This window comes from Triticum urartu, chromosome 7A (genome assembly GCF_056163025.1).
Source record: "Triticum urartu cultivar PI428250 chromosome 7A, HENAU_Tu73, whole genome shotgun sequence".
NCBI lineage: Eukaryota > Viridiplantae > Streptophyta > Magnoliopsida > Poales > Poaceae > Triticum > Triticum urartu.
Window position 1 is genome coordinate 122,442,654 of NC_141879.1, and position 14,779 is coordinate 122,457,432.

The following is a 14,779-nucleotide window of genomic DNA, read 5'->3' on the forward strand; positions in this document are numbered from 1 at the left end:
AAAGTTAGACCCGTCTAGCTAGTCCAGATTTGACAGGAAGCCAAAATGGACCCGTCTGATGACCCAAACTGGCATTGAGGCCAAACGGCCCTTGTTGCTGCTTGATCGATGCGGGGAAACAGAAACCGCAAAGGACACATCATGGCATCACAGGGGCATCAGCAGCAAAGGATGCAGAGTTATCTCCAACTCTTTTTGGTAGGATGGAGTGTCACTTCGAGGGTCGATGAATGTTGTAAATTGAGCTCGGATCACTTGGGCCTTTAAAATAAATACTAAGTCAAAAAGCATATTCTAAAGTTTTCTTAAACTTGAAAAAATATGGAATTGCGCCCTCATTTGTATCCATGTTATATCAACAAGAGATGTTATGTGGTATGAGAGGACTATGTCTGACCATATTATTTTAGAAAAAAAATGGCACATCATACACTATTCTCACAGATAAATAGCTCAAGCGCACCATCATGATCGAGGTTCTACAACACAAATTAATACAGATTGTGCTATCAACACCAAGTAGAGAAAATATAGAGCAATTTCTCACAGGCACAAGCACTAGTTATTCTACAACCTGAAGTTTACAAGCAAAAGGAATTTAAAACGTGTCTGACCAGATCATTTCAGAAAAAAAAACACTATTCTCACAGATAAACATCTTAACTGCACCACCATGAACGATGCTCTACAATACAATCAATACTGATTGTGCTATCAACACCAAGTAGAGAAAATAGAGAGCAATTTCTCACAGGCGCAAGCACTAGTTATTCTACAAACTGAAGTTTACAAGCAAAAGGAATTTAAAACGTGTCTGACCAGATCATTTCAGAAAAAAAAAACACTATTCTCACAGATAAACATCTTAACTGCACAACCATGAACGAGGTTCTACATACAATCAATACTGGTTGTGCTATCAACACCAAGTAGAGAAAATATAGAGCAATTTCTCACAGGCGCAAGCACTAGTTATTCTATAACCGGACTTTACGAGCAAAAGGAATTTTAAATATATCAACGTTACTACAGTTTGTTGTGTTCAATACATGATACCTGGAATAACCATTTCTGAATGTGCCACCATGATTGACTTTGGAAATTGCATTTGACAAGAGCACCCCAGCAATCATTGCCGCCAGCAACAAGCAATTTTTCTGATCCCACCACATCTCTTGTCAAGACATATTGTGCATCTTCTCTGCCCTGTGGGCATGTCATCGATCATGCCAGAAGCAGTAGTTGTGCAAAGTTGAGTCAACCAGATAATCCCAGTGAAGGTGGCCCTCCTGCTTAATTCATGAATTTGACTTTCTATGACTGATTTTGCCATTGGATGGCACGAAAACATGCAATTTTCATCCAAGTATTTCAGTCATCAGATCCCCTATCATCAGAGGCAGAGCCCCTGTCACGGCGAGGAAAGCTATTCTGCTGTGGCTGAGAAATCCAGTGCAGCCCATCGAGCAATTCCGAGTACATCCTCTGGTCCAACGCCCCTCGCTTCCTCTCTTTCAGCTCCTCCAGCAACTGGAACGCGTCCTCTGTCCGCGTAGCTCGGCACAGCTCCTCGAGCAGCGTCCTGTAAGTGATCATGTCCGGCTTCCTCTTGCTATCCAGCATATCCAAAAGCACCTCTCTCGATTCCTCGAACCTCCATTCCAGCGCCAGTGCGGCCACCGCGGACATGTACACGCCGCCGCTGGGCACGAACCCCTTGTCCCTCATCGTCTTGAGATACAGCAACCCGTTGTCGGTCCTGCCCTTCTGGAACATGGCCTTGACGATGTAGCCGTAGGTGAACTCGTTGGGGTCGCAGCCGTAGAGGGGCATTTCGCGGAACACCTTGAGGGCGTCGTCCACCTCGAGGCACCGCCCGTACGCCTTGATGATGAGGTTGAGCAGGTAGGTGTCCGGGACGACGCCCGTGGCCTTCATCTGGCGGGAGAGGGACCTGACGGCGTGGAGGTAGACCAGCGACGCCGGCGGGCGGCGGACGCGGCGGACCACGGTGCTGAGGAGCAGCGTGAAGGTCTCGACGTTGGGGCGGCAGCCGGCGTTGGCCGGGAGGGCGCGCATCTTGTTGAACATGTCGAAGGCGACGGGGAAGAGGCTGCGGCGGTCGCAGCAGAAGCGGAGGCAGGCGTTGAAGAGCTGGAGGTCGGGGGGACAGGCCCCCGCGAGCACGTCGTGGATGAGGTTCTCCGCAGCGACGGGGCGCTTGCCGGAGGAGGCGGCGTTGAGGGCGGCGATGTAGGAGGCCGGCGCGTGGCGGAAGCCCGGGCGGAGCCCCGCCCAGCGGAAGAGCGCGAGCGCGAGGTCCGGGTCCTGCTCGGAGTTGATGGCGTCGGCCAGGTCGCACGCGGTGAAGCCCGGGCGGAGCCGCGTGACCCACGCCGCGAACTGGTCGTCCGGCGGGGAGCGGACGGGGGACCGCGGCTCCCAGGCGGGCGCGGAGCCCTCGGAGTCGCCGAAGAAGGCGGAGGAAGAGGTGGTGCGGAGGTGGTGAGGCTTTAGGAGCCGGATGGCCCGAGGAAGGCGGCGGACGGCGGCGAGGAGCGCCATGGCGGGTGGTCGGCGGCGCGGCGGCGTCTCCCTAAAGCGCAGGAGGAGGAGAGATCGGAGCGACGGTGGAAAGGTCACGCGCACGAGAAAGGCCTCGCCACGCGGGCCGGTGAAAACGGGCCGGCAAAAGAATTAGGCCCAGCGACCCATTTGACAGTACTCAGACTTACTCAGACCATGGAGATGCTGCCGTCCGTATCGTCGGCCTTCTCGCGGCGCCGTTGACGGCGGAGGCGGTGGGCGAGGGAGACGAGGACCGCGGCGAGGGCGACGCCGAGGAGGTCGGCCGCGGCGTCCCTGAGCGAGGCGCCGGAGGACCCGAAGAGGCGGGTCTCGTCGGCGGCCTCCTTGGCGGCGCCGACGGCGAGCGAGGCGGCGCAGCCGAGGGCCAGCGCGCGGCGGCGGAGGAAGGGGCGGGAGCTCCGTCCGGCGAGCGCGGCGGCGGCGAGGGCGATGAGGAGGCAGGCGAGGACGTGCTGCAGCTTGTCCGGCGCGAGCCACTCGTCGCCCCACTCCATCAGGGACTAGCCGCCGCTGCCTCTGTCGATGCAGTGGAATGTCTTCTCTCTCCGCCTTTGTTAGTGCTTTTACAAAGCAGAACTCCGGTGGAGTGCATTACACATAACGATACGTTTTACTACAAATAGTACTCCCTCTGTAAACTAATATAAAAGCGTTTAGATCACTAAAGTAGTGTTCTAAATGCTCTTATATTAGTTTACAGAGGGAGTACTAGTAAATTCGTGGTGATGCTTTCTAGCTTGCAATCGGATTAGGCAAATCCGACCCCTAAATGTGTGTGGGATGCGTCCGCAGATGATGCCGGTTTGTCCGTCATTTGTTTGTTATTTTAATCACAATCCGTATTTATGAACGCTTAAATTCATACTGGCAACGCAACGATCATTTCATCATACGTACTACTGTACATGTTACATGAACAAACAAGCTAAAAACAAGCAAACTATCCTAATCTATTCGTCGTCATCGGAGATGTAGATGACCCTCCAGGACGGACGGACTAGCCTCGTGGTCATTGGCGGGACGAAACTCCAACTCCTCTTCCTCGTCGTCGAGGTTCGTGAAGAGCCACTCCCGCCTCATGTCGGCGAGGTGGATACGGTGACGGTTCGCAACCACCTCTAATGGATTGGATCTAGTCAAGGATGGCCGCTCGCTTCGCCTCAAACTGCGTTGCTGCCTCGGTGGCTTGGGCGTGTTGGAACTTCATCTCCGCCTCCTCCATGTCCTCTGGGGCCTCCTCCGGTACCTCCTCTTGCTCCGCCACAATTTGAGCAGCGCGGTGTGCCTCCTCGGCAACACGCATCTCTGTGATGATTTTCGCCCGGAGCTTGGACATGAGCATCTTGTAGTAGATTATTTTCTGCAATACAATGTCATAATCAAGGAATGATGACAACATTCCAAAAAGTTGGGAGGGGTAAAAATTCCTCTCCGGAGATGGACGATGGTGATGGAGAGGAAAGAGAAACGTGTCTATAAGTCCCACTCCGACGTCTAGCACGGGTCAGCCCAGTGGGAGGAATAGAGGAAAGGAGAAACTTAAGGGAGAAGGAGAGATATAGGCGATGAAACAATATCAATGAGTTGATGATGACAAGAAACGAGTACACCGAGAAGAGAAAGCAAGAAAAGTTAGAGATGAAGGAGAACTAAGAAAAGAGAGTGAGATAGGATGATATGCTAGAGAGCAGACAATGTCAGAAAGAGATAGAGGGATGTATGCTTGAAATTCAGGAGCGTCGAATGACAACTAAACAAATAGTAGACGAGAATTGGTTTATCATGTTGGATCAGAACATGAACAAAATGTGATTTGTAAATGTCGCCGGTTAAATGCTTCTGTTCACATGGCTTGTTATAAACTATATGCATACTTGCTTGATATGCTAGACATTTAAATTTGAAGAGAATCAAAAGTGTTTAAATGAGAAATAAAAATAAAGCACATCTAGATGTGTCCTAGTTATTGCATATCCATCTAAGTGACTCAATCAAGCATTTATATCAACAATAATGATGTCTCAACATAACAATTGTCACCGCGGTAATTTTATTATAGTCGACAGAAAATATCAAGTCTCATATAACAACGGTTCGTAGCCAATAATCTTGGTTTCACACATATAAAATACTCAACACAAATATAAATTTAACAAATGTCTTTCATATAAATGGAAGAGGTAAAACACTTCCATCGTCTTCACTTGAGTCTTCAAGCCCAGTTGCTGCATAGAATAAATTAAAAATTATGAGAATCAATGTACGGTAAATGAATAAACGAAACTAACATAAACAAAGCAAAAAGACGTACAGTTACATATAAATAGATGAAGTAAAACAGATGCACCGTGCTCACTTCTGTCTTCAAGCCCAGTTGCTGCATAGAATAAATTACAAACTATGAGAATCAATGTATAGTAAATGAAACAACAAAACTAACATAAACAAACAATAGACATACTCTTCATTTTTACTGCATGTGCTCTTGTTATGACCTGGGAGGCTGCATAAGCTACATTTTCGTCCAGATTTCTCGTCAAATGCTTTAGGTCTCTCATTTTTTGTCACATCTGGGCCACCCTTACCGCGACCTCTACTGTTCTGCTTAGGTGCGCCCTTGGTGGAAACCTTTACTGGATCACGAACCAGAATATGATCTCGGTTAGGCTCAAATGGATTATCATTCATGAAGCTTCGCTGACTATCATCTTCATTCCCCTAAACGTCCTTATTCGCTATAATATCATCCAGAGCTGCCATCAACTTGTCGAATAAGAATGGATTACTGCATGCGAGATGAGATGCTTCTGCAGATTTGATGGTCAACTCACTATATCTAGCTCTGTCCTCAGTACTCGACCAACCCCACGCAAACAGATCGCCGGTGCGCTTCACGGGCAGTCCAGCTCTTGCTTTTTTTGAGAACCTTCGCAGGACACAACACCTGGGTATCACATGTAAGTTCAGTGCATTCAAAACATGAAGAATATGCTTGCAAGAAAGCCCTTTGCGAGCCGTACTTTGGCAACTGCACTTTATAGTTTCTGCCGAGTTACCTGGCGTATAGTCCACATTAAATCTGTTATCCCTGTTATTCTTCCACGCAATCACAAATCTCTGACTATCGGTCCCTGTCAGTCTATCAATTACCTCAAGCTCCTGTACCTTCTTCATATCTTGTTGCAACATATAAAGTTTGCCTGCGTGAATGCTTTGGCAGCATACGACTCAATGGTCTCACACTCAATCATTGTTACTGGGACAGTCTGTGAGGCCGTGTAGTCATCATAAGCTTCATTCTCACGGAGGCAAACGATACAATTCTCATAGTGTACAATCATGTTAACGATCGTCATACCATAGTCAAGATGGAGGTGCAGGCTGGAGTTCAAACTCTCACTCCTCTGGTTACTACGCATACCAAGAAAAAACCCACCAGATAAATATGATGCAGCCCAAAGCGTCCTCTTCCTGTACATCCTATGGAGCCATGTTTTCGTTCTCTCCGTCTGCCATTTGCGCACATACAAGGCCCATCTCTCCTCAAAAACTTTATGTGTAGTGGCATAGTACAATAATGCCCTGAACTCCTTCAATGACTTGTGGTTGAGGTGTTTCTGCATATTCTTTCAATATGCCATGAACATAGACGATGCCACACGTCAGAAAGCAGCTTCCTGATAGCCCTGATCATCGCCGCATCTCCATCGGTAATTACATATTTGGGCCTCTTCTGACATTGAGCTTTCAAGAACGTGTTAAGCAACCAAACATATGTAGCATCGGTCTCGTCTGAAACAATGGCGCATGCGAATACCATAGTGCAACGGTGGTTGTTCAAACCCACAAAAGGGATGAACGACATTCCATACATGTGTTGTCGAAGATGACATCATCACCGTAGTCAAGATAATCCCGGCGTGACTGCGAATCACACCAGAACAGGTTTTGGAGCCTGCCTTCAGCGTCAACTGTGTGCTTAAAGAAGAAATCTGGATCTCTGTCCTTTCTGGTCAACATGATTCCTCTGGCAATATCAGCATTGTGACGCCCCCGATTTGACCGTACACTAATCATGCACGCAAATGTGTACGATCAAGATCAAGGACTCACGGAAAGATATCACAACACAACTCTACAAATAAAATAAGTCATACAAGCATCATATTACAAGCCAGGGGCCTCGAAGGCTCGAATACAAGAGCTCGATCATAGACGAGTCAGCGGAAGCAACAATATCTGAGTACAGACATAAGTTAAACAAGTTTGCCTTAAGAAGGCTAGCACAAACTAGGATACAGATCGAAAGAGGCGCAAACCTCCTGCCTGGGATCCTCCTAACTACTCCTGGTCGTCGTCAGCGGGCAGCACGTAGAAGTAGGCACCTCCGGTGTAGTAGGAGTCGTCGTCGATGATGGCGTCTGGATCCTGGGCTCCAACATCTGGTTGCGACAACCAGGTAGAAGGGATAGGGGGAAAAGAGGAAGAAAGCAACCGTGAGTACTCATCCAAAGTACTCGCAAGCAAGGAGCTACACTACATATGTATGTATTGGTATCAATTGGAATAAGGCTATCATATGTGGACTGAACTGCAGAATGCCGGAATAAGAGGGGGATAGCTAGTCCTTTCGAAGACTACGCTTCTGGCAGCCTCCGTCTTGCAGCATGTAGAAGAGAGTAGACTGAAGTCCTCCAAGTAGCATTGCATAGCATAATCCTAACCGATGATCCTCCCCTCGTCGCCCTGTGAGAGAGCGATCACCAGTTGTATCTGGCACTTGGAAGGGTGTGTTTTATTAAGTATCCGGTTCTAGTTGTCATAAGGTCAAGGTACAACTCCAAGTCGTCCTGTTACCGAAGATCACGGCTATTCGAATAGATTAACTTCCCTGCAGGGGTGCACCACATAACCCAACACGCTCGATCCCATTTGGCCGGACACACTTTCCTGGGTCATGCCCGGCCTCGTAAGATCAACACGTCGCAGCCCTACCTAGGCACAACAGAGAGGTCAGCACGCCGGTCTAAATTCTATGGCGCAGGGGTCTGGGCCCATCGCCCTTTGCACACCTGCATGTTGCGAACGCGGCCGGAAGCAGAACTAGCCCCCTTAATACAAGAGCAGGCTTACGGTCCAATCCGGCGCGCGCAGCTCAATCGCTGACGTCACGAAGGCTTCGGCTGATACCACGACGTCGAGTGCCCATAACTGTCCCCGCGTAGATGGTTAGTGCGTATAGGCCAGTAGCCAAACTCAGATCAAATACCAAGATCTCGTTAAACGTGTTAAGTATCTGCGAACGCCGACCAGGGCCAGGCCCACCTCTCTCCTAGGTGGTCTCAACCTGCCCTGTCGCTCCGCCTCAAAGTAACAGTCGGGGGCCGTCGGGAACCCAGGCCCACCACTACCTGGATGGAGCCATCTGCCCCTTCAGCCCCCATCTCCGAACAGTATCACAGGTAAGGTAACTGTGTAAAGTATATTGTATATGCCCGTGATCACCTCCCGAAGTGATCACGGCCCAGTAGTATAGCATGGCAGACGGACAAGAGTGTAGGGCCACTGATGGAACACTAGCATCCTATACTAAGCAGTAGGATAGCAGGTAATGGTAACAACAGTAGTAGCAATGACAGGCTATGCATCAGGATAGGAATAACGGAAAGCAGTAACATGCTACACTACTCTAATGCAAGCAGTATAGAGGAGAGTAGGCGATATCTGGTGATCAAGGGGGGGGGGGCTTGCCTGGTTGCTCTGGCAAGAGAGACGGGTCGTCAACACCGTAGTCGTACTGGGTAGCAGCGGCGTCGGTCTCGGTGTCTAGCGAGAGAAGAGGGGGAAGAAACAATAAATATTAAGCAAACAGATGCATAGCGATGCATGACATGACAAGTATCGGTGCTAGGGGTGCCCTAACGCGGTACGAGGTGGTACCGGTGAAGGGGGAAAACATCCGGGAAAATATCCCCAGTGTTTCGCGTTTTCGGACAGATGAACCGGAAGGGGAAAGTTGCGAGTTCGCTATGCTAGGGATGCGTGGTGGACGAACAGGCTGCGTATCCGGGTTTGTCTCGTCGTTCTGAGCAACTTTCATGTACAAAGTTTTTTCATCCGAGCTACGGATTATTTTATATTAATTTATAAAGATTTAATCATTATTGGAATTATTTTATTAATTTAATTAGAAAAGCTATTATCATGTCAGCGTGATGTCATCATGAAGTCAGCAGGGTCAAAGGTGGACTAGGTCAAATTGACGTGTGGGCCCCATTCGTCATAGGCTCAGACTAACTAATCAGTGTTAATTAGCTTAATTACTAGATTAGGTTAACCCATTTAATTAGTTTAGTTAAACATGATTAATTAACTTAATTAATTTAGTTAGTTAATTAATTAATTAGTTAACATTTTTATTTACTTATTATTTATCTATTTATATTTATTTTTAACTCCTTTTTTTATTGTTCTGGGCGGGCCCCGTTCGTCATAGGCATAGGGGCCAATAGCGGGCGACGGGCAGGCGGGCAGCGGGCGCAACCCGTACGGGGTCGAGCCCGCTCGCGAGGCAGCGGGGCGAGGCCGCGGCGATGCGCGGGCGGCCACCGGAGGCCGTTCGGGCGGCAACGAGCGGCGAGACCAGTAGCGCGGCGGGCCATCGCGGTAAGAGCGAGCGGTGATGGGAGGAGAAGGAGAGCGGGGGTGCGTGGTCTCAGATGGGGTCGGCGCGGTCCGACGCAGGTAGCAGCAGCACAGCCGCAGGCATCGGACGACGGGGCAGCATGCCAAGGGGGAGGCAGAAGCACGCAGTGCAAGCGGGGAGCACCAGGCGGCGCTGGCCGTGGCGGACGCGGCTACGGCTCTAAGCAGCAGCAAGCGCGAGAGTGGGGGGGGCTGGGCGAGCAGGGGACAGCCACAGGGGCGCACGAGGGGGGAGGGCGCGGTGGCGCGGGCCATGCGACGCATGAGGCCACCACGGGCGGGCGACGCAAGTAGCGGCGGGGCAAGGGGAAGAGGAGGCCGAGGGCCTCACCGGGATTCGTAGGGACTAGGCAACAGGGGGGGGGCGAGGAGGAGGGCGAAGACGACGCGGTGGAGAGGAAGCAGGCCGGCGAGGGCGCCCTCCGTCGAGGTCCAGCGGTGGGGGCGTCGGGCGTCGAGCAATGGCGTCGCGGCGACCTCCTCCTCCGTTCCCGATCCAATCGGGGAGAGAGGAGATATTTTCGTGGGGGGAGTGGGGTGTCGGTGGAGAGTGGGGGGAAGTGGGGAACGATTTATGGGTGCGGGGTGGGCCGGTCGGTTGGGCTGGTAGAGGCTAGCTGGGCCTGTTGGCCCAATTGGCCAAGGGGTCTCCTTTTGTTTTTGTTTGTTTGTTTGTTTTTTTGTTTTCTTTTATTATTTCTTTCTTTTTTGTTTTAATTCAATTTAAAATATTTATGCATTTTATAAAACTGTATCTTCTACACCATAATTATCTATGTAATATTTAGTACAAACCGAACATTTTATTTTAATATTTTAAAACTTTTGTCATTTGACTTATTTAGGATTTAAATTTGAAACGGTTTTGAATTAATCCAAGATTAATTACAGTGACAGAGGTGACATGTCACCATTAACGTGAGATCACTGTAGCCTAATTACCCGGGCGTCACAATTCTCCTCCACTACAAGAAATCTCGTCCCGAGATTTAAGAGGTGGTGTAAGGGGGAAATTTGTGGTTGTGAAATTCTAACGGATCTTCTCGGTCTTGGTTGCTCTTCTCGAAGAGGTCGATCCCTTACATGGACGTCTTCATTTCTCTGCTTCATCGCATCATGATGAAATTGTCGTCCTTTCTTCAGGATGTCCATCGTTCTTACGAAAGAATAAAGGGTGGTTATTCCGAGAGAGCAGACCTCTACAAGGTTGACTACCTGGTCGATAACATCGGGGAAGGTGGTAGAAAGTAACTCTCGAACAGAAACTGAAGAAAATATCGAGAGCAAGGTACGAAGGTGCAATAAGAAGTTTTCAAGTGGATAGGCAATCATTTGTTGCCTGATACGAAATGTGAAAGGGGTTCAGAGCAATGGGAATAAGTATTGCGCCTGATACCAGAATAGATCACTAGGCAGGTGGCCCGTGAATTACATACGAAGTCAAGCGTGGGGAATAAGTTTGACAACAGGGTGTACAGGAGAGTCAGGTTTCGATCCTGTGGAACTGTGGGTTATGGGCCCACCATGTGGGGTAAAAGTAGGAAGGGCGGTGATGCCTTGCACGATCATGTAGATACGGCATGTCAGAGGGTAGCCTGCCAGTGGTGTTGGCAACAGCGTCGGTACCAAGGGCGAGGGACGAAGAGAACCATTTTCCTGCTCGTTGAACGAGGCGGACCAATAGGCAAAGTTCTCATCCATCGGTGGCTACCGGAATGTCATAAACAATAGTAACAGGGTCTTGCTGACAGAATTGTACACCGATGTGTTTACATGAGCAGAAGAATCTTACTGTTTAGATCATATAGATCACAAGAAAGGTTAAACAAACCAATGGAAAGGAAAATGTGATCCTCAGGTTAAACAGAACAATGGAAAGGAAAAATGTGTTTAAACACATCTTTCAGGGGTATATCCTTCCCAAGGACAAGCAGAGCATGATATCCATGATAGGATATAACGTAGAAAAACTCTTTAGGTAGGGGAGAGAAATTTCATGACATTACCCATACAGCGGTGTTTGGATAATTTAGCAGGAAACATTTAGCATTGGCTTCAAATGTCCTTGTTGAAAATCGGAGTACCACAAACATGCTTCGAGATAGCATTGCATGGTCTCCAAGCAAGTTCAGACTTTGGAAACAAAAAGGGTCCATCAGGAAGAACTTATAGAATAAGTCTTACAATTTCCTCATGGAAGAAAGGATAGCCTGGCTGAAAAGGGAAACTATAACAATTGGGCCTCCGGCCAGGTGTGCTAGGCATGACATCACCTTACCGGGTCACATAAGGACCATTGTTGTAACTCTTGGAAATATGTTCCAACCATCATATCTGACCTAGATTCAGATCTGATTAGTGCTAGGATACCTCCGACTTAGTAAGCCTGAGAAGAAAAAGTGCAACACAATTGACGAGATGACAATGTAAGATTCTCGGGAAATGAACTATGAAGTGATTTCCGTTAACAAGAGTTCATAATTAATCCAAGGAGAGGACAAGGAGGTGTCTGGTGAACTCAACGGCAATTCATCGAGATTTCCAAAAGATGGATTTCCACAATTGAGTGAACAAGGAGATAACATTTGTCAGATCAAATGATATAAGGAAGTATGCTCACGGAAAACATACACAATTAAACATTGGTTGAAAGGTGCGCCCAAAATATGGGTGGGTTGCACGACCAATGTCAGAAAGGTGATTCAATAATCAATAGTCTAAGAACGAACGGCCGACCATTAACTTCAAAGCAATAGGGTTGCTAGAAGTTCTGAATTCGCATGTCATAGTTCAATTGACGGTTTTTCTGGTTAGAAACAACACGGGGACCAAGGAGCAAACGGATATGGCAAGGAGTATCACTTGTATCTAGAATTCTTAAGAGGTGGTGAAATTCTCACGACATTCTTGACATAAAAGATGGTAATACTCCAAGGTAAAGAACTAATGTTGAATAGCAAGGATCTCAAGGTATATCACGAAACACGAACAAGTTTGTGTTGAACGGAAGGCAATAAAGTGGTCGATGATAACACAAATCATCGAGGGCAAGGATGGTACTTCTCATCATGAATTCAATTGATATCCTGGAAGGGGTCAAAATGTTGATGATGGCCACGACACACTTGTCGAGGGGGTTTCATGAGGGTATAATCGATCGTCGATGACATCAAGCAAAAGGAAGGGTGAAGCGAAAGTTACCAGAACCATGGGTATGAAACAAGCTCGAAATCAAGTTTGCTATTCAAGGAGAAATGATATGACAAGGAAGATCGACGTAAGATTAGCTCATTGTCGAAATTTGTGCTCCGTGAATAAGGACCAGGTAGCACAGTTAAAATCATCACAGTAATGATATAGCCAAATAGGGTAGGAAGGATATGATCGGGTACAAACTCGTAAGTAAAGAAGATTACCAAAGGTTGTCGAACTGTAGTGCGGACTTGGTTCAGTTACCGGTTTTTGAGTGTTTAATAACTCAGAGCCCGTGAAAAATTTGGACTCAGTGAGAATGTAGTACTTGATGAGGAACTCATAAGAGGTTATGTAGTACTTGATATTATCGAGGTACCATGGTGTAATACTCGATGGAAGATCAAAGTAAAGGTTGGACTAGTGTATTAATCCACAGAAGGCAAGTGCTTAAACTTGCTCGTGAAATGGGGTCAAAGAAGAACATATGGTCGAAACCACAATTGCAGAAGGCCGGATCCCAGATATAAGAACTTATACCAAGGGAAAAAATTAATTTAAGAGAAGCTTTAATGATAAGATCTACATCGTGTCCATGGGCATGAACACAAAGTTCAAGGTCGACTCCCACTTCTTCAATGCATAACCTTTCATTCACTGCTCTAGATAAAAATGATTTCAGTGTCAAAACCTACCTGGTGAATTACCAGAGGAGTATGACCCGTGAAAACTTTCGGGTTCACACAGAATAAGAAAGGCATAGGTTCAACCCATCAGGGTATCGTGGAAACATGTACCACAAGCTTCAATAGTAAATACCACAAGCTCGAAAGCAGAGCATGGTTGGTCAATCAGAGGATAGGATTTACCAATGGAGAAAGAACTTCCAAAGGGATTGAATAAGAAGGATGCTATCGGATAAAAACCAACAAAGGATCCGGTGGTCCTCAAAGGATCTGATGTGAGCATCGGTACTTAACCAGAGGAAGAAACATTGCAAGGCGATCAGACTATAGAAACAACTGACTAATTCAAAGCTCAAATACAAAAGAATTATGGTTTCCGACCAAGGGATCGGAAGCAAACACTCTGATTAAGGATGGATAAGTTGCGTATGCTTACGGGTACAATCGATGGCAATCCGATTGGTCGAGAATCAGCTCATGTTTAAAATGATGTCTGAGCCGGAAGGATAAATCCTGAGGATTGCAAGCATTCGCAACCATATTGGATCAAAGACTCAAAATGACAATGACAAGGGATGCCAATAATGATTACGGGACTTATGGGATTAATCATAATGCAAGCAAGTAAGAATTTCAAGGGCAATAAGCTGCTAAGGATTTTCGGAAGATCGAATATTATCTCGAAGACCTTAGTGAAACACCTAAACAACTGGGGATGAGCGGATACTCGGTAGGTGCGAGAATTTATCCATAGGGGCATTCAGGCGGCAAAGAACTGCAAGGCAGTAGGCACAAAGTATTCTCGGAACAATAGAGAGAATTTCGGGGTATCTTGCAATAACAAGATCAGCTAGGAATAAAATTAAGGACGGCTGGTGTATCTATTTATCCATAGGGATAATTCAGTGGTAGGGAATTGCAAAGGCGGTGGGCACAAAGTCTCAAGAGAACATCGGAGAGTATCTTCAGAATCTTCTGGTGCAGCATGCGATCATCTGTGATAAGGGGCTCTCCGGGAGAAAGTAGTTACGAGAACCTAGAGTCAGATTTAGTAAAATCATTTAACCCGAATAGAAGAGAGATCAGAGTCCTAGAGTATAGATGAGGAATAAAAGATCCTAAAACCACCCAGATGGCGACGTGGGCCCGTAAGGCACACAGCCATGTTAGTAAAAAGTTTTGTAATGTCTAGACTCGACTTTAGCCAAGGAGTGTGGAAAGGGGATTCCTACAAGCAGTCGGCTCTGATACCAACTTGTGACGCCCCCGATTTGACCGTACACTAATCATGCACGCAAATGTGTACGATCAAGATCAAGGACTCACGAGAAGATATCACAACACAACTCTACAAATAAAATAAGTCATACAAGCATCATATTACAAGCCAGGGGCCTCGAAGGCTCGAATACAAGAGCTCGATCATAGACGAGTCAGCGGAAGCAACAATATCTGAGTACAGACATAAGTTAAACAAGTTTGCCTTAAGAAGGCTAGCACAAACTGGGATACAGATCGAAAGAGGCGCAGGCCTCCTGCCTGGGATCCTCCTAACTACTCCTGGTCGTCGTCAGCGGGCAGCACGTAGAAGTAGGCACCTCCGGTGT

General features: G+C 47.5%; 2 protein-coding genes across 2 annotated transcripts; both read right to left on the reverse strand.

Annotated features, from left to right (window-relative positions):
- Positions 1-855: 855 nt before the first annotated feature.
- LOC125519943 (pentatricopeptide repeat-containing protein At3g25210, mitochondrial) lies at positions 856-2,702 on the reverse strand. Its single transcript, XM_048684722.2, has one exon. The coding sequence runs from the start codon at positions 2,563-2,565 to the stop codon at positions 1,372-1,374; it is 1,194 nt and encodes a 397-aa protein (XP_048540679.1). The 5' UTR covers positions 2,566-2,702; the 3' UTR covers positions 856-1,371.
- A 33-nt stretch (positions 2,703-2,735) lies between these two features.
- Positions 2,736-3,208, reverse strand: LOC125519944 (uncharacterized). Its single transcript, XM_048684723.1, has one exon. It carries the CDS (start codon positions 3,081-3,083, stop codon positions 2,736-2,738), a length of 348 nt encoding a protein of 115 aa, XP_048540680.1. The 5' UTR covers positions 3,084-3,208.
- Positions 3,209-14,779: the final 11,571 nt, after the last annotated feature.

Excerpts from the sequence above, each read along its gene's own strand:
- LOC125519944 (XM_048684723.1), bottom strand. The coding sequence starts at position 3,083 with ATGGAGTGGGGCGACGAGTGGCTCGCGCCGGACAAGCTGCAGCACGTC.
- LOC125519943 (XM_048684722.2), bottom strand. The coding sequence starts at position 2,565 with ATGGCGCTCCTCGCCGCCGTCCGCCGCCTTCCTCGGGCCATCCGGCTC.